Source organism: Oratosquilla oratoria, chromosome 17, assembly GCF_046742065.1.
Source record: "Oratosquilla oratoria isolate Oo_2021 chromosome 17, ASM4674206v1, whole genome shotgun sequence".
NCBI lineage: Eukaryota > Metazoa > Arthropoda > Malacostraca > Stomatopoda > Squillidae > Oratosquilla > Oratosquilla oratoria.
The window spans coordinates 4,431,860-4,452,894 of NC_134793.1; the positions used below are offsets into that span (position 1 = coordinate 4,431,860).

General features: G+C 40.9%; 1 protein-coding gene across 5 annotated transcripts in view; it reads left to right on the forward strand.

The window, feature by feature from the left end:
• Positions 1-21,035, forward strand: part of LOC143034355 (uncharacterized) — a 99,786-nt gene that overhangs the window by 1,701 nt on the left and 77,050 nt on the right. For all 5 annotated transcript variants that reach the window (XM_076200298.1, XM_076200299.1, XM_076200300.1 and 2 more), the window contains exons 2-5: positions 15,349-15,532; positions 15,858-15,954; positions 17,832-17,935; positions 20,842-21,001. In XM_076200298.1, coding sequence (XP_076056413.1) covers positions 15,349-15,532; positions 15,858-15,954; positions 17,832-17,935; positions 20,842-21,001 — 545 coding nt within the window. The remainder of the gene's footprint in view (positions 1-15,348; positions 15,533-15,857; positions 15,955-17,831; positions 17,936-20,841; positions 21,002-21,035) is intronic.

Consider the following 21,035-nt stretch of genomic DNA (forward strand, 5'->3'; position numbering starts at 1 on the left):
ATGGATGTACTGTGTCTTGCGACATTGCTTCTGACCCAGGGCGGTGGGCAAGGTGGAGGGATGACCCGTCATTCAGGAGGTGCTCAGATGAGAGGGAGGGTGGGGAGTGTATTTAGGGATGAAATGGGTGGGAGTGTTTTTATGCCTTTCCCTTTTTGGCTACCTCCCTTGTAAGGGGGAAAAAGCCTTGGTATATGTATGTATGTGTTAAATTACATGAAAATCACACATTTTAAAGAAAAGAGTTCAAATAATTCAACTATATGCAGTCTATTATACTAATAACACAACAGTAAGAAACTTAAAAGAGTGTAGTTTGATCCATACCACCAGTGATCATAGACGGCGGGCTGGACGAATCGTAGCTGGGGTCGGTAAAATTGCAGAGGATAAAAACGTAACTTCTCTTTGATCATATTACATGGAAATCACACATTTTAAAGAAAATAGTTCAAATAATGCAACCATATATATATAGAAGTGTGCATTTGAGCAAAACCCATCCTTGTTTGGGTTTTGTTGTTTTGTTCGGGTTTGTTCGGCAATTAGTGAGACCCGTTATTTGTGGGGGTTACATTTCTGATATCCCTGCGAATACTCTCTTATGTAGATATCTTCCACAAATATGCTGATATTTGCTCATTATTATTATTTTGCTATTAAACATTATTATTATAATATTGTTTGATATGTAGTACACTAAAGGAAAAACTGAAGACTCCAAAATAAGTATTTTTTAAGAAGTGCACACCTACACAGTATAGCGCTAGAAAGTGAAAAATTAATTTTGTAAATTATAATACATCACTGTAATCAATATTTTTCCTGGTGAAAATCATTATCAGAGAATGTTGCTAAAATGATACAGAAATGAATGAAGTCACATCAACTCCTTTAGACACCATCTTTGTTTTGATAGATTTGGAGGTCAGGGGTGACAACAACCCTGATGACCTCTAGAATTATAGGTATTGCATTACTAAATGCAGGTTAGGTTAGAATAGATGAAATTATCATACTTTAATTTCTTGGCTCTCTACCAACACAAAAATGGTGTCTCAAGCAACCGAAGCGGCTATATTTGTTCGTTTTCTTTTATTGATTTCTGCCAAGAATGACATGTTACATTGATAAATTATAATATACAAAATTATTATTTAATTTTCTATTGCTATATTGCATAAATGTGCACTTCTAAAAATTTACTTGAATTTTATTTTCATAACATCAGGAGTCTATCACAAATGCAATTTGGACTCGCTGATACTGTAAACACAGCCACACACTGTGAAACTTATGCTACTATGGAGTTTGTCCAATATCACTATTTTTTTCTGTTAATGTCAACACTTCTGGCTCATCTTTTCTACTAATATTTGTCTTTGCTGAGGCTGAACTATGTCTGGGACCCATGCCAAGAGCACATGGTGTCAGAACAGGGGCACGTCTGAACAGACCGAAAGAGACACATGGAGTGAGGCGAAAGCAGCGTCAAATGTTCAGACACATGGAGTGAGGGTATGGTAGTGTAATGCTATAATTTTTTTTTTTTTTTTTTTTCATGGGTTAGAGTAGGCACATTTAGGTAAAATTTTAGTTGTGCACAACTACACGATATAGCAATAGAAGATTAAATATTAATTTTGTGAATTATAATATATCAACTTATGTAGTTTTCTTGGCAGAAATAGGTAGGTCAAACACCACCAGAGGCGCCACCGTCGATGACAAGCACAATAGCGCGTCATTTTATGCGCACGCCATTCAAACGGCCAAATTTACATACTGCGGGAAATTTAATTAATAAAAATGTTGTGTGAGTGTATTTACTACGATCGTAGTAAATTTTAAACATTCACATCATCAGTTACATGTCGGTCAATAAAAACATAAGATAAACATGGCGGCCTGCATTCAGCAGTAAATCGAAAATTGGTATATGTTTCAACGTAAAAAATGAGCTGACATATTTAGGGTTGTGGCAACTGACCATAATAAAGAAAAACTACTAGTATCGCAGATTATTCTAATACCAAAATAAAGGCAGCGTGTTACGGTAGAGCGGAGAAATCGGTGGTTTTAATTAGTTGTTTTTTTTCTATCGGGTCGGATTATCGGATAACATCAACATCAACATCCATCCCGCCATCGTATGGTGGTATGGATCAAACTTCACTCTATTAAGTTTCTTACTATTATGTTATTAGTGTAATAGACTTATAGTTGAATTATTTGAGCTATTTTCTTTAAAATGTGTGATTTTCATGTAATTTGATCAAAGAGAAGTTACGTTTTTATCCTCCGTAATATTACGGACCACAGCTACGATTCGTCATGACCGCTATCTATGATCACTGGTGGTATGGATCAAACTACACTATTAAGTTTGTTACTGTTGTGTTATTAGTGTAATAGCTTGCATATAGTTGAATTATTCAAACTATTTTCTTTAAAATGTGTGATTTTCATGTAATTTGACGGTATTCGTAGCTGTGGTGGGTAATTTTGCAGAGGATAAAAACGTAATTCTATGATCAAGTTACATGGAAATCACACATCTTAAAGAAAATAGGTCAAATAATGCAACCATATGCTAAATTTTTATATAAAATTGTGCCTGTCAGTAAAAACCGTCATTGTTTACGTTCGATCGACGATTAGTCAGACCGCACGTTTCGGCCCGATTTCCGGGGACAAAATAGGCCCGATTTAATTCCATTCAAAATGCAATATCTCGAGAACTAGGACAGCTAGATGGATAATTCAAATTGCATTATACTCATAGCGACTTTTTGCATCCCATGAGAACTACTTCAGCTCAAATATCAGGAATTCCATTTTCATGTTGACCTAGCTAGCAGAAATGAAAAACAAAAAAGTTGCTAATACAGGTTTTGTAACTAACGAAGTCACACCGAACAAATGGTATACCATGGTTGTTTTGATAGATGCCAACATCAAAGAAATGAATGGATGATAAATTTGTCTATTCCAACCTAACCTGTATTTAGTAAATCGGTACCTGTAATTTAAAGGTCATCTGGATCGTAGTCGTGACGGATGTTGGCAGCCTGTTCAATCACTTTGTGATTGCAGGGTATAAAGGTTTCTCATAGCTTGAAAGAATGCATGGATTTCAGCTCCATAGCATTCCTTCAAGAATATATACCTTGCGAAGTACCGGCGGAAGTACCAAGAGCACACACCAGACCTCAATACCCACTCTTTTATGTCACGCCAAAAGAACTCAATAGTTTGAGTATGTACCTCCTGGTCCCCTGGTTCAACAAAGTTTTCCAAGTGATCAATAGCATGATGAGTATAACACTGCATGTTAACATCACTTGGAGTGGGAGAACAACCTGTGCACAAAGTGATGGCCATCATGTAACTGACATTTCGACTGGACTTGGCAGACAACAATCACTTGACAAACAACAAGATGGCGTCCCAATCCTATACTAGCGACTTCATTTATTAGTATATTTTCATGTTCATGTATCGTAATTAACAAAATATTTCATTTTCTAATGCTATATCACAGGGGGAAATAGAAGAAAGGGTAGTGAATGGTGGGATGAGGAAACAAAGAAGGTTGTAGAAGAGAAGAAGCGAGCTTTGACAGATTGGTTACAAAATAGGACGAGGGAGTCATATGAGAGGTACAAAGAAAAGAGAAGTAAAGCAAAAGGTAAAGGAGGCAAAGAGGAGAGCAGATGTGAAATAGGGTAAGAGTATGACAGAAAATTTTGAAAGTAATAAAAATATGTTTTGGAAAGAAATTAAGAGAGGAAGAGGAGGCGAATCAAGTAGAGAAGAAAAGGTAAAAGGTGCAGATGGAGAGATGATAATGGAGGAGAAGGCAGTATGGGGAAGATGGGCAGAATATTTTAGGGAGTTACTAAATGTGAAGGAGGATAGGGAGGGAAAGATAGCTGCAGTGGGAAATGCTAAGAAAATGCGAGTGAGGAGAAATAAGGAAGGATGAGGTGAAGGCAGTTGTTAAGATGATAAAAGCAGGTAAGGCACCTGGTCTGGATGGATGCCATGCGGAATGTCTGAAAAAGGGAGGTACAGTGATGGTGGACTGGCTGGTGAGGTTATTTAATGTTTGCTGGAGAGAGGGTAGAGTGCCGGAGGACTGGAGGAGTGCCTGTATAGTTCCTCTTTACAAGGGAAAAGGGGACAAGTGTGAATGTAGTAGTTTCAGAGGGATTAGCTTGTTAAGTGTAGTTGGTAAGGCTTATGGGAGGATCTTGATTGAGAGGATTAGGAGAGGAACAGAGGGAGTAATTGGTGAGGAACAGTGTGGATTTAGGACAAGTAGAGGTTGTGTAAATCAGATCTTTGTGGTAAGACAGATATGTGAGAAAGCTACAGGAAAGGGGAAGGATGGTTTTTGGGCTTTTATGGATCTGGAAAAGGCTTATGATAGGGTAGACAGAAAGGCACTGTGGGAGGTTATGAAGATATACGGGATAGGAGGAAAGCTTCTAGGAGCTGTCAAGAGTTTTTATGAGAGTAGTAGAGCTTGTGTCAGGATTGGAAATGGAGAGAGTGAGTGGTTTGAGGTAAAGGTGGGACTTCGTCAAGGATGCGTTATGTCGCCCTGGCTGTTCAACTTATACATGGATGGGGTGGTGCGAGAGGTAAATGCAAGGGTAGTGGGCAAGGGATTGGAGATGGTTAAAGAAAATGGAGAAAAGTGGGAGGTGAGCCAGCTGTTGTTTGCAGATGACACTGCGCTTGTGGCAGGATCGGAGGAGGGACTGAGGAAGTTGGTGGCAGAGTTTGGGAGAGTATGTGATAGAAGAAAGCTAAAGATAAATGTGGGTAAAAGTAAGGTGATGAGATGTACAAGGGGTGAAAGTGGCAGTAGACTGGAAGTGAGCATTAAGGGAGAGCGACTGGAGGAAGTGGATAGTTTTAGATACTAGGGTGCAAATGTGGCAGGAAAAGGTGAAGGTAGAATGTAGATTGAGAGAAGCGAGTAAATGCCTTGGTGGATTAAAGAGTGTAATGAGGAATAGACATTTGGGAATGGATGCTAAGAGGAGACTGTATGAAGGAGTGATTGTGCCAACAGCACTGTATGGGGCAGAAACATGGAACATAAGAGAAGAAGAGAGAAGGAGTTTGAATGTGTTTGAGATGAGGTGTCTGAGAAGTATGATGGGGGTTACTAGGCTAGATAGAGTTAGAAATGAGGAGGAGAACAGGGGTGGAAAAGGAGCTGGGAGATAGGGTTGATGAAAGAGTATTAGGATGGTTTGGACACATGGAAAGAATGAGTGAAGAGAGACTAGTAAAAGAGGTATGGAAGGCAGATGTGGAGGGAGTGAACATGAGGGGACGTCCTAGGATGAGATGGATGGATGGGGTGAAGGGGGCTTTGGGGAAGAGGGGAATGTCTGTTGAGGAAGGACGGGAGAGGACAGAAGACGGGTGAATGGAGAATGGTTGTATATGGATGATGTTGTGATTGCATGAGGTGGAATGGGGGTGAGGTAGTATGTGTGAGCAAAATTTGACGCAGCACGAAGGGATTTCTCCCCGTCCTCTCCTTTTATGCAATGGGGGGACGGAGGGGGGGGGTCGCCGATTTAATGAAGCGGCCTTGCTGTGTCTTGCAACACTGCCTCTGACCCAGGGCAGTGGACAAGGTGTAGGGATGACCTGTCATCCAGGAGGTGCTAAGATAGGAGGGGTGTGGAGTGTATTCAGGGATGGAATGGATGGAAATGATTTTATGCCTTTTCCTTTTTGGCTACCTCCCTTGTAAGGGGGAAAAAGCCTTGGTTGTATGTATATCACGTAGTTGTGCACAACTAAAATAATACACAAATTTATCATACCTTAATTTCTTTGACCTCCACATTTATGTAAGAAAATAAATGGCATCTCAAGCAGCCGATGGACCGAGTTGCCAATGGGCCAAGCTGGCCAGTAACCATGTAGTATTGAAATGTGACTGGTCTACTCTTGATATTATTGTTATGCAGGAAAACAGAACTTGGACATATGAAATAAATTAATTAGTCAATTGTTGCCTTGAGCTTCACTAATCAGAAAACCCACAGCCCTATAGTGGCTGGCAATGATCATCGGAACTTCCCACAGATCTCTCAGGGATGAAACTTTGGACTGTTGTCAGCACTGTGTCACTGTAGAACTATTTCTATGTCACTGGTTCATAATAGTTTGGGGAGGAGAGTAGTAGCTGGTAGTCAGGTCTTCATGTTTGAAAAAGTGTAAAACATACAGTTGAAGTTGAAAAAAGAGTCCTTGGGCCTAGTCCAGAGACCAAGTACCAGCCCTGCAGGGCTGCACCTCCTGTCAGAGGTGAGTGAGGGGGTTGACAGATTTTGAAAATGGGCAGCTTTTTTATCCATCTTGCAGTACTACCACATGCAGGTACCCATCATTTGTCCCTTACAGAATGAAAATACATACATATACCAAGGGCTTTTTCCCTCTTACAAGGGAAGTGTCAAAAGACAAAATTCCCTTCCCACCCATTTCATCCCCACTCACTCCACTCCCATTCACCACTTCTCCATTCCTCCCTCTTTTCTTGCCTCGTGGATGACAGGTCATCCCTGCATCTCACCCATTGCCCTGGGTCAGAAGCAATGCAGCAAGATAGAGCACATCCACAGCAATGCTGCTTCATTTAATTGGCAACCCCTCTTCTCCATCCCCTCATGTAGAAAAAGAGATTGGGAGAAATCCCTTTGAGCTGCATCAAAATATTATACATAACCACTCCCTAACCTCCCATCCCCCACTGTCCTCCTTCCATGCATCAAAACATCACCCATATACAACCATTCTCCACTCACCCCTATCTTCTGTCTTCTCCCCTCCTCAACAGGCATCCCCCTCTTTCTCAATGTCCATTTTACCCCATTCATCCACCTCATCATCAGTTGCCCCCTCCTGTTCACTCCATCCACCTCTGCCTTCTGCACTTCTTTTATTTATCTTTCTTCACTTATTCATTTCATGTCTCCAAACCATCCCAATACTCTTTTATCAACCTTATCCCCCAATTCCTTTTCCACCCCTGCTCCCCTCCTCACCTCGTTTCTCACTCTATCCAACTTACATGTAGTAACCCCTACCATACTTCTCAGACATTTCATCTCAAACACATTTAAACTTCCATGTTTCTGCCCCCATACAGTGCTGTTGGCACAATCACTCCATCATACAATCTCCTCTTAGCACACATTCCCAAATATCTAGTTCTCATTACCCTTTTTAATCCTCCAGGGCATTTACTTGCTTCTTTCAATAAATGTGAAATAAAAATAATCAATAAATATGAAAACTAAGAAATTTATCCCTATTTAATTTGTTATTTTGCCCAAGATTTCCTATTTAATTTATTTTGACCAAGATTTCCTATTTAATTTGTTATTTTGACCAAGATTTTATTGTGTTAGTGGAGGCCACACTGGAGATGCTGTGTCTTGGTGCATTGTCTGAGAGCAATTGGTGGTGAATACGGATGGCCCTATATCCATGAGGAGCTTAGACTGGAGGGGCAGCAAATGGGGAAGATTCACCACGGCTTTGGATCACGTGTACTTGTGATCACAGCTATTACTCTCCCAGATGAGAACTCACATATGACATGATCTATGGGTAATGCTGAGACCTTATACATACACACCCCTAGCTCCTTGCCCACCAGTTAGAATGCCATCTTGAGTTCAGTTTTGCTAAACAAAAATTTAGCCCTGGGTGGGACTCAACTCTGTTCCTAGAAAAGCTGTAATGGACCAAAACAGGTCAGAAAAGACAGAATAGGAGAGAAATTGGTAGTAGTTAGTTCAGTTTTCATGCAAATATACTTTCAGAGTATTGTAAATGTGATTGTAATGAGGGGATGAACATGCTGAAAATTGTCCAATGAGGCAGGAAGGCAGTTAGTCCTTACCAGTATATTTAGCACACTCAGCAAACATGAGTTCTTCCATACATACATACACATACCAAAGGCTTTTTCCCCCTTACATGGGGGATAGCCAAAAATAAAATGGCATAGAAATCACTCCCACCCATTTCATTTCCCATATATTCCACTCCCCTCCACCCTCCTCCCTCCCTCCCATCTTGGCACCTCCTGGATGACGGGTCATCCCTGCATCCTGTCCACTACCCTGGCTCAGAAGCAGTGTTGCAAGACACAGCACATCCACAGCAAGGCCACCTCATAAATTCAGCGACCCCCCCCCCTTTCCGTCCCCACTTGCAGGAAATGAGAAGACGGGGAGAAATCCCTTCGGGCTGCGTCAAATTTTTCTCATACATACTTCCTCACCCCCCATCCCCCATGCACTCCCCCTCATGCATCACAGCCTCATCTATACACAACCCTTCTCCATTCACCCCTATCTTCTGTCCTCTCCCGTCCTTCCTCTACAGACATTCCTCTCTTTTGTAAAGCCCCTTTCACCCCACCCATCCATCTCATCCCAGAACGCCCCCTCATATTCACTCCTTCCACCTCCACCTTCCACACTTCTTTTACTAATCTTTCTTCACTCATTCTTTCCATGTGTCCAAACCATCCTAATACTCTTTCATCAACCCTATCTCCCAGCTCCTTTTCCACCCCTGTTCTCCTCCTCACCTCCTCATATCTCACTCTATCTAGCCTAGTAACCCCTATCATACTTTTCAGACATTTCATCTCAAGCACATTCAAACTCCTTCTCACTTCCTCTCTCATGTTCCATGTTTCTGCCCCGTACATTGCTGTTGGCACAATCACTCCTTCATATAACCTCCTTTTCATCCATTCCCAAATGTCTATTTCTCATTACACATTTTAATCCACCATATGTGCAAAAATTCTAAGGATGATCAATGTGGTGCATTTATTTTGTTTATATAGAAGAAAAAAAAAATGTGATCCATAAAAAATTACCTTGAAATGAACAATAGATGAAATTTTGCATCCATAAAAATGTACAGCCATTGACACAGATTTCACATATTCACTGTCAACATCATACTGACAGGTGAATCCTGTTCACTATGCTAACAGGTAAGCCTTGTTCACTAATCAAGAGGTACTCCACATTGACTGCATTGACACAGACCTTGTCACATAATTACTCTGAATGCTGACAGGTTGTTCACTGCAATCAAAGGATGTCTCACATTCATTGACACACCTCATTCACACAATCACTCTTAACTCATAGATGGAATATCAAGTGGAAACAACTTTTTGATAGATTGTTGACTGTCTCAGAGAGGACAGGTTCATGGTCATGTCACTAAACAACATAAAAAGGTGTTATGTAAATTTTCTTTGCTAGCAATATAAATCGAATGTGTTGAAAATGTATGATTATAATTGGTGATTTATTTGGACATTTTTTAACTGAGAACTTATGTTTGTTGGTGTTGAATATACCAGCAAGGTCCAGCTGCCACCCCACCTCATTGGGCCATTTTCAACATATTCATACTGTCATACAATCACACTTATGATACTCTGAGGGTATACTTGCATGACTGTTGAACTATCTATTCCCAATTTGTCTCCCCAATCTTGTCCATTCCCACCTCTTTGTCCCCTCATGCAGAAAAAGAGAAGACAGAGAGAAATCCCTTTGGGCTGCATCAAAATAGCATTGGTACATAATCACATGCCCCTACCGCCTCCCATCCTTGCATCATAGTATCATCTATGTACTCCACAACCATTCTCCACTCACCCCTATCTCCTGTCTGGTCCCTTTCCTTTCACCCCATCCATCCATATCTTCCTCAATCGTCTTCTCAAGTTCATTCCCTCCACCTCTGCCTTACACACCTCTTTTACTAATCTTTCTTCACTCATTCTTTCCATGTGTCAAAATCATTCCAATACTCTTTCATCAGCCCTATCTGCCACCTCCTTTTCCACCCCAGCTCTCCTCCTCACCTTGTTTTTCACTCTATCCAACCTTATAACCCCTACCAAACTTCTCAGACATTTTATCTCAAACACATTTAAGCTTTTCCTTTCTGTCTCTCATATTCCAGGTCTCTGCCCCATATAGTTCCATTGACACAATCACCCCTTCATATAGTCTCCTTGCATCCATTCCCAAATGTTTTTTTTTTTTTTATGGCATTTTTTAATCCCCTAGGCATTTATTTGTTTCTCTGAGTCTTCAATTTACTTCTCCCCCTTTCCTGCCACATGCAACCCCAAATACCTAAAGCTATCCACTACGTCCAGCCTCTCTCCATTAAGACTTACTTCCAAAATGCTGCCATCCTCACCCTTTGTAAATCTCATTACCTTTTACTCACTTTCACCTTCAACTTTCTCCTATCACATACCCTCCCAAACTCTGTCACTAATCCCCTTAACCTCTTCACTCCGGGGCACATCGCATGTCTGGCAGCATTAGCTGTCCGACGTGCGATGTTGCGTCATAATAATCACATTATAAAAAATAAAGTCAGTGCTGAATCGTTCGTTCTCTTTCACCCGTGAATTTTGATAACCATAGAAAATATGATGAAGCCAGTTTAGAGAGAATGGAGGTTACGTAGGTACGACTACAATAAATATAATCAAGACGCCGACATCGGCATCATCACGTACCCACTTGCTCCTCATGACGCCTACGTAGGCGTCACCGTATGGAAGTGGTTAATCCCCCCCTCTGACCCTGCCACAAGTACAGTATCATTAGCAAACAATAACTCGCTCACCTGCTTTTCTCAGTTTTCTTTAACCAAATCCATGAAGGCCCAAAAAACATCCTTACCTTTTGCTAAAGCTTTCTCATATATCTACCTTACCACAAAAATCTGATCCATGCAACCCGGGCCTTTCCTAAACCCACACTGTTCCTCACCAGTTACTCCCTCTGTTCCTCACCAGTTACTCCCTCTGTTCCTCTCCCAAGCCTCTCAGTTAAAATCCTCAAATATGCCTTCCCAACTACACTCAACAAACTGATCCCTCTGAAACTATTCCACTCACAGTTGTCCCCTTTTCCCATGTAAAGCAGAACTAAACAGGCACTCCTTCAGTCCTCTGGCATTCTACCCTCCCCAAGACACACATTGAATAACTTCACTAGCCAGTCCACAATTGCTGTACCTCCCTTCTTCAGACACTGCATGATACCCATTTAATCTAGGTGCCTTACCTGCTCTCAAAATTTTGAAAACTACTTGTACTTCATCTTTTCTTATTTCTCCTCCATTTTCCTCTCCTATCACAATAATTTTCTTGTCTCTCTCCACTGCTACCACCAATCCCTCCCTATACTCCTACACATTCAACAGCTCTCTGAAATACTCTGCCCACTTTCCCCTTACTGCCTCTTCTGTTAATATCTGTCCATCTGTGCCTTTTACCTTTTCTTCTCTGCTTGACTCACCTCTCCTAACTCTCGTAAAGATCAGAGTGCAATAAATGAAGTAATTTTTCTAAACTACCCACTCCCTTTTAGAAATTGTCTTGTAGACTATCCCAGTCAATTCCATCATTGTAATAGTCACATTTTGATTAAAATGCATATTTATAAGAGCAGATTTCTGAAGATCCCAGACATGGAGTCATTCATCACATATCAGTGGAACATCATAGTAATTAAACATTGTGTTTATAAAATAGCACCTTAGAATTGATTATTGCATGCACATTCACAGTTTCTATTGAAAAAGTAACAGAATTTAATTGACTCTGAAGAAGAGTTAGACACCTGAGTTCATTCATTATTTGTCCAGCCATATATGTTTGAGACCATGAAACAACGCCAAACATCAAAAGATGATTAGGAAATGATTGAACATGCCAAAGATGACCTTGATGATGATGAAAATTGGAAGTCTAACCATAGTAGTGAAGAAAGTGGAGAAAAACAGGATCAGGAAGTGGAAAACCAATGATATAGGGCAGAGGGAATAGGAAATACTAACTAGTATGTCTAGGTATAGGCTAGGCCTAAGGCAAAAACTAGATCAACATCTTAGTCATAGTACAGGGGGTCACCGCAATTCGACAGGGATGGGGCAGTCTATCATCGGTCGAACCTGGGTTTTGTCGAATCATGATGCAGTTTTTCCCATAGGAATACATTGTAATTAATGGGGATAGGGACGGACCTCCAGCCCAGACCCCCCTAAAATATCACTATAACCTCTAAAAAACACTAACTTAGACTAGATCAGTAATATTAAAGGCTTCATTTATATCTAATTTTGTTTATTAAATTCAGTACATTTTTGGTGGTGGATGTTGTGGCCTGCAAGTCCTCCCACAGTGACAAGGCATGCTCCTGCACGAGCCCCATGATGATTGGCATCTTGCGTTGTGTCCTGTCCTCTATCCACTTGATCAACATGTCCTCCATCGTGTCGAGACGGGAGTCCCTTGAGCCACGGAGAACAAGGGAAGTCGTGGAAGGTGGTGATGCAGCGGCCTGGCGGTACTTGTCCCTGTTCTTCAAAATCATTGATACTGTTGATCTCGGGACACCCATTTCCGCTGCAACGGCAGAATGAGCCATACCTGCCTCTCACTTTCTTATAAGCTCAAGCTTATCTTTGAAAGTCAGGAAAGTGTGTTTCTTAGGGATGGGGCCGGAGATGGATTTGCACGGCATGGTGGTGGAACAGCGGAGCGTGGCTTGCCTCGATGATGGCTGGGGCGAGAGTGAGACAGAGTGGTGCATCGGGAGTGGCGGCAAATTTGAACGGGTGCGTGGCTCGCGAGATTTGAATGTCGAATTGTCGAGTCTGGCTGTCGAACCTTGAGGGTTGGGTATAAATTAGCTACCGTCGAATTTACGATAATTCGAATTGCCGTGACCCCCTGTATTAACCTAATGAATGAATTGGTGCTGTGGCCATAGGCCTAACCATAACTTTACTCACCCACTTACCCTGCCCCATGGCCGGGCCAGGGGAGTGGTGGTGGTGGTGGTGTGGGGGGGGGGGGGTCTGGGGGATAGCCATAGGCCTAGGTCTAGTGCCAGTCATGACAGTCTCAGTCTCATGTCACAAAGGCATAGGCCAACAACACAGGCCATAACTAATCTGTGTAGGCTGTCATGTACATTTTGTGAGTCTGCACAGGTTATGAATATTCATTGAAATGTGCAGCACCAATAATGAATTTGTAATTGGGCTCACAGATAACAAATCCATTAGACATGCACACACTATGAACCTATTTTACAAATCTTCATTTGTGCATATCAAATGTATTTATCTGTGCATCCAGTTATGAATTCCTTGTTGGTGCTGCATGTTTTATGGATATTCATAAAATGTACAGATTCACAAAATGTGCATTACATAGGCTACCTAGGCCTATAGTCTATTTGCTGGGGGGGGGGGCTCTTGTGTGCAGGAGAACCGCTAAGCTACTCTTCAGAATCATGAACTAGACCATAAGCGATTAAAAAAAAATGGGTAGACTTGCTACCTCAGCAATAACTGAGAAAATTATATTTTTCTATGAAGCTCTCTTTTTATATAAACTTGTATAAATGTATGTAGTAGAAATTGGCATATGGTCTTGCATAAAGGAAAAATTCAACAAAATTTATAATTTTGAGAAATAAAGATGATGAAAAAGACATTTATTGTGCCATAAATAGGCCAAATTGGACTATTAGATGATGTAACCAATATAAATCTATGACCAAAAAATCAATCTTGTCTCTAAAATGCCTTGTTGAATATCCTGCAGTCATAGAGGGAGGGACATACTTTATAAGGGAAACAAGTGCATGGAAATTATTGTATATATATATATGTTAGGATACTATATATTACAAGGGAGGGTCCCAAAACATCATAAATAGAATGGGGGCAGATCACCAGATGTTGGAAGCTTAGTCTTAAAGATGTGGAAATGCAAATTATTGACAATGCTGATTTTGTTGTTACATTCCTTAGCCATTTTTATACTCGATAGCTACACAATAGACCATAATTTATTCAGTTTTCTCATAGCTATTCAAAAGATTCAATGTTTAACAATGGCGTGTGACTAGCAATGATTAACTACTCAAATGTCACACTTCTGAAGATTTCTGAAACTGGTTTCAGAGTGCAGATGATGGTTTCAAAGTTGAAAAATTGCATTTTTGTTGCTGAAATTTAAGTTTAGTAGCAAAAATATTTTGTGGGAATAGTCGGCAATGCTTTTATATTTATTCTGCTTGGAGTTTTGAAAAAGTGTCCCCAGTTGTGCATGTTGACCTTTAACTTTCTTCCAAAACATCTTTTTATTACTTAAATATTTTCTGTCATACTGCCCCCCCCCAATTTTACATCTCCTTGTTGCCTCCTTTACCTTTTGTTTTGTTTTTCTTCTTTTTTCTCTGTATCTCTCACATGTTTCTCTCCTACTTTGCAAACAGTCCCTGAATGTTCGCTTCCTCTCTTTTACCACCTTCTTCACATCATCTCACCATTCACTACCCTTCTTTCTATTCCCTCCCATCCTCTTTGTTCCACATATATTTGCATGCCTTGTCATTCCCTCCTTGAAAAACCCCCATTCCTCCACTCCTACCTGTACTCTATCCTTCACCACTTCCCACACTTCTCTCAGCTTCTCATGGTGCTTATTTAAGCAATTTATTCAAAGCACCTCTATACCTTCTGCCCTTTTCCTCTTTCTCCACCTATCCTCTACTCTCAGCTTACCTTCCACAATTTTTTTTTTATTTGATATCCCCCCACTCTCTCCCCAAAGAACATAGGCATCCAGAACTATTCCTACCCTTTTCCTGGATACCACAACATAACCCATTAATGCATTATCAAACACCCTTCCATCCACCCCCCTCTCCCATTAATGCATTATCAAACACCCTTCCATCCACCCCCCTCTCCCATGTGTACTTATGTTTGACTCTTTTCCTAAATACTGTGTTAGCTATCATCAGCTCTATTTCTAAACACATTTCCACCATTAACTCTCAAAGGCACATAAGAATTATATCCATGATAACAATAGCCCACCTGAACACCTGAAGCTAAAATTATATCAATACAGAATAAGCCTGGAAACAGACACCAATGTCCCAAATACATGTGCATCACTATACATGATGCACATGCCGTTATCTTACATTGTTCAATATCTCCACAATATAGATGCTAAAACTAAGACCTGAATGTGGCCACAGGTCTCTTACAAGAGGGAACCAAGTGATACATTGATGATGATGATATGGTTTAACGTCACAAACTCCTCTCATCGGCAGGCTAGGACGTTGCCCCTTTCGGAGGACTGTAGATACATTGATAATGGATTATAATTATAAACTTAATCTCTTATTATACTTTGTTTTCACTTTTCAGATCAGGAAAAATTTAATTTGGAGCGAGAGCTCCTATCTGTTCGTGAGCAGTTAAAAGAAGAAATACATGTAAAAGACGAATCTGTTAAGAAGTTGAAAGAAACAGAAGGAAAAATAGTAAGACTTGAAAATGATTTACTACAGAGCCAGTCAAAAATCAATTCCCTATCCAGGGATGTTGAACTGTAAGTAGAGAGAATACTGTATTGGACAACAATATTAAATGTGACAAATCAGACCTACAAATTTTGTGTAGTGCATTTTGGGTTCTGGTTCTATTTAACCCCGTTCCAAAGGCCACGTAAAACTTGGAATGATGAATGTCTGATATTGTGAGAAAAAACAGAGTATGGTACTCTTTTAGCAAATTTGATTATAAGATAATTAATCATTATATTATTCTTCATCTCCCCCTCTCCCCTATAATTAAGTGATTACTGTATTAAGCATTTATTGATTTAGGTTAACTTTTATTTATTTTACTTATTTAATTTTTTATCTCTTTGCCAGCTCAAGAAATGATCATCAGAATGCATCCTCACAATCTGTTGTCATGGCAGGGAGCTTGGAGGCTCGCAGTAAGCAAGTACAAGAACTTGAGGAAAGGGTAAGAATATTGCACATTATTCTGTACTTCATGGTCACATAAATTGTATGTTTACTGATGTTATATTAAAAGTGTTAACATTAGGTGGACCACTACCTCAGTCATTGAAGGAAACTGGACTGGAACATAGAAAACTTATGAAAATGAGAGAAAATCTTTCTCTCTTTTTCTGTCTTTATTCTAAATCTTTCTTTTTTAGGAAAGAAAGATTTAGAATTGAGAGGGGGATAGGGAAAGGGGAGAGAGTGACAGTAGGCTGGAAGTGAGCATTAAGGGTGAGAAACTGGAGGAAGTGGATAGTTTTAGATACTTGGGTGCAAATGTGACAGGAAAGGGAGGAGTGGGGGTGGAGGTAGAATGTAGATTGAGAGAAGCGAGTAAATGCCTTGGTTGATTAAAAAGTGTAATGAGAAATAGACATCTTGGAATGGATGCTAAGAGGAGGTTATATGAAGGAGTGATTGTGCCAACAGCAATTTACGGGGCAGAAACATGGAACATGAGAGAGGAAGAGAGAAGGAGTTTGAATGTGTTTGAGATGAAATGTTTGAGAAGTATGATAGGGGTTACTAGGCTTGAGTGAGAAATGAGGAGGTGAGGAGGAGAACAGAGGTGGAAAGGGAGCTGGGAGATAGGGTTGATGAAAGAGTATTAGGATGGTTTGGACACATGGAAAGAATGAGTGAAGAAAGATTAGTAAAAGAAGTGTGGAAGGCAGAGGTGGAAGGAGTGAAAATGAGGGGTCGTCCTAGGATGAGGTGGATGGATGTGGTGAAAGGGGCTTTACAAAAGAGAGGAATGTCTGTGGAGGAAGGACGGGAGAGGACAGAAGGTAGGGGTGAATGGAGAAGGGTTGTGTATAGATGAGGCTGTGATGCATGAGGGGGAGTGGGTGGGGGATGGGGAGTGAGGAAGTATGAATGAAAAAAAAATTGACGCAGCCCGAAGGGATTTCTCCCCGTCCTCTCATTTTATGCAATGGGGGGACGGAGACGGGGGGTCGCCGATTTAATGAAGTGGCCTTGCTGTGGATGTGCTGTGTCTTGCGACCCTGCTTCTGACCCAGGGCAGTGGACAAGGTGCAGGGATGACCCGTCATTCAGGAGGTGCTAAGATAAGAGGGAGGGTGGAGGGGTGTGGAGTGTATTCAGGGATGGAATGGGTGGGAACGATTTTATGCCTTTTTCTTTTTGGCTACCCCCCTTGTAAGGGGGAAAAAGCCTTGGTATATGTATGTATATATATATATATATATATGTGTATATGTATATATACATATATATATATATATATATATATATATATGTATATGTATATATATATATATATATATATATTCCCTCCTAAAAGATATATACACTGTAACACAACATCCATAAAGTTTAAAAACATATTGATCTGTGTTGGCCTTTGGATGTTTGCATCATGCCAAGGTAAACATTATTACTATAGATGAAAATTGTTAACTATTTAATGCATTGTCCATTCACACAGAGGTCATGATATCAGAAAATCTCTCCACACACTCATTTATGTCTACAATTTTTTTCTCTCTTCTTTACATTTCAAATTACCAGGACCATACATACTCATCCATCCACACTTCACATTCAATTCTCATGTTTACTTACGTAATCCTCGATGACATTTCCTGCCCTTCAAGCCCATACATATCTCATCACTCTCCAATCGAACCTTTCTTCTCCCACATCCTTGCCTTCACTCAGTGCTAACACATCTACCCATTGTATTATAAACATAGTTCATAGAGAGTATCGGTTGCATTATTTCTATACAGTCAACAGATCAAATTACACTGTATGCTGTTATGATTGCAAAATCTGTGTAACTCACTTTGCTCTCCTTTCTTTTCACAGGTGAAATGTCTTGAAGACCAGCTACTAAGTGCCAATAAATCCCGTTGTGAAGCAATTATTAAAGCTGAGAACATTGCCAGCCAAGAAATACAATTGGCATATAAGTAAGACTCGTTTGAAAGACTTCTTTCAGTAAGACCTTGGAACATTATAAATTTAGAAGGGACTTGTAGTGATGTGACAGTGTCTTATTCATTACCTTTCCCCAATTTATTTTTTGCATTTATATTGTGACCATTTGTAGGAAAAAAATAGAGAGTTGATGAGGTGGGGGTGTTGTCATGTATAGAAGTGATAGGGATAAACAACCTTCTGCAGTTTGGCATCCTGTGAAGGTGCTTTGTCTTATTGCATTGTTTTTTTATCTGAGTATTGTGGTTGGGGACATATGACCCTTCATCAGCAAGCTGCCTAGATGGGTGGGCAAACAAATGGGTTTTTGGGTGGGTTTGGGATGGGTGTAGTGTGGGTATAGGCTTTGACTTGGCCACACCCTTGTAAGAGGGAAAGATCATTTAGTATATGTATTCTTTATGTAGGAGCTTGTTTTTCTCTGGTATGAAAGTGGGAGTGACTCAGTTGTTTGTGGATGACACTGCTTGTAATGAAGTCAGAGGAGGGACAAGCAGTGAGTGGCAGAGTTTGGGAGGGAGGTGAAAACTGAACATAGTAGTCAGGGAAGCAAGTGGAATGAAAAGTGTGAGAAATAAGTATCTAGGGATAATTTGTGCCCTGTCAAGTAGACTTTGGTTTCTGAATTGGGTCTTCTTTTTAAGGTCCTTTGATGCTTTGTGTATGTGTGTGTGTGTATATATATATATATATATACACATATATATATATATACTGTATATATATACATACATATACACACACACACACACACATATTGCTGTTAACCACTTCCATATGGTGACGCCTACGTAGGCGTCATGAGGAGCAAGTGGGTACGCGATGATGCCGACGTCGGCGTCCTGATTATATTTATTGTAGTCGTACCTACGTAACCTCCATTATCTCTCAACTGGCTTCATCATATTTTCTATGGTTATCAAAATTCACTGGTGAAAGAGAACGACCAATTGAGCACTGAGCGTTATGTCGCCCTGGCTGTTCAACTTATACATGGATGGGGTAGTGCGAGAGGTAAATGCAAGGGTAGTGGGTCAGGGATTGGAGATGGTTAAAGAAAATGGAGAAAAGTGGGAGGTGAGCCAGCTGTTGTTTGCTGACGACACTGTGCTTGTGGCAGGATCGGAGGAGGGACTCAGGAAGTTGGTGACAGAGTTTGGGAGTATGCGATAGAAGAAAGCTAAAGATGAATGTGGGTAAAAGTAAGGTGATGAGATGTACAAGGGGTGAAAGTGGCAGTAGACTGGAAGTGAGGATTAAGGGAGAGCGACTGGAGGAAGTGGATAGTTTTAGATACTTGGGTGCAAATGTGGCAGGAAAAGGTGGAGTGAAGGTGGAGGTAGAATGTAGATTGAGAGAAGCGAGTAAATGCCTTGGTGGATTGAAGAGTGTAATGAGGAATAGACATTTGGGAATGGATGCTAAGAGGAGACTGTATGAAGGAGTGATTGTGCCAACAGCACTGTATGGGGCAGAAACATGGAACATAAGAGAGGAAGAGAGAAGGAGTTTGAATGTGTTTGAGGTGAGGTGTCTGAGAAGTATGATGGGGGTTACTAGGCTAGATAGAGTGAGAAATGAGGAGGTGAGGAGGAGAACAGAGGTGGAAAGGGAGCTGGGAGATAGGGTTGATGAAAGAGTATTAGGATGGTTTGGACACATGGAAAGAATGAGTGAAGAAAGACTAGTAAAAGAGGTGTGGAGGGAGTGAACATGAGGGGACGTCCTAGGATGAGATGGATGGATGGGGTGAAGGGGGCTTTGGGGAAGAGGGGAATGTCTGTTGAAGAAGGACAGGAGATGACAGAAGGCAGGGGTGAATGGAGAATGGTTGTATATGGATGATGTTGTGATGCATGAGGTGGAATGGGCGGGGGGATGGGGGATGAGGTAGTATGTGTGAGCAAAATTTGACGCAGCCCAAAGGGATTTCTTTCCATCTTCTCCTTTTATGCATGGGGGAACGGAGAGGGGGGTTGCCGATTTAATGAAGCGGCTTTGCTGTGGATGTGCTATGCCTTGTGACACTGCCTCTGACCCAGGGCAGTGGACAGGGTGCAGGGATGACCCATCATCCAGGAGGTGCTAAGATAAGAGGGAGGGTGGATGGGAGTGGAGTGTATTTAGGGATGGAATTGGTGGGAATGATTTTATGCCTTTTTCTTTTTGGCTACCTCCCTTGTAAGGTGGAAAAAGCTTTGGTATATGTATGTATGTATATATATATATATATATACATATATATATATATATATGTATATATACATATATATTATATATATATACATATACATACACACACACACGCATATTGCTGTTAATGGCTTTTATGAGCAGTGAAGGGAGAAGGCAGGGGATAGGGGTGAGTGGAGAATGGTTGTGTATGGATAATATTTCAAAGCAGCCTGAAGGGATTTCTCCCCATCTTTATTTTCTGCATGAGGGGTGAGGAGGATGGGTCATCGTGCAAGTGAAGTAGCACTGGTGTTGATGTATTTGCTGCATTGCATCTGACCCAGAGATAGATGAGAGAGTAACAAGGGTGGTGGATGGGAGTGGGTATCTGCCTTAACTGGCTACCTCCATTGTAAGGGAGAAGCCCTTTGTATATAGATAGTTAATGGCAGAATTATACATTTCATAATACGAGTAGCAGGGCAGTGGACAGTATGCAGGGATGACCCATCATCCAGGAGGTGCCAAGATAAGAGAGAGGGAGGAGGGTGGAGGGGAGTGGAATATATAGGAAATGGAATGGGTGGGAGTGGTTTCTATGCATTTTTCTTTTTGGCTACCCCCTGTGTAGGGGGGAAATGCCTTTGGTATATGTATGTATAATACGAGTAATGATTTATTAATTTGTTTTTTGTGCTCTCAGGGAGAAACGGCTAGAACAGGAGAGAGGATTATTGCAGCGCCAGGTGGAACTCTTGCAACATCAACTCAATCAGCGTGTGGAGGATCTTGTGATTCAGCGCAAGAACCACTCCCAGGCTCTCCTTGACCTTCAGACCGATCTCAATCACAAGATAGAGGAGGTCAGTTATATTTTGCAGATTTTACATATAAAAA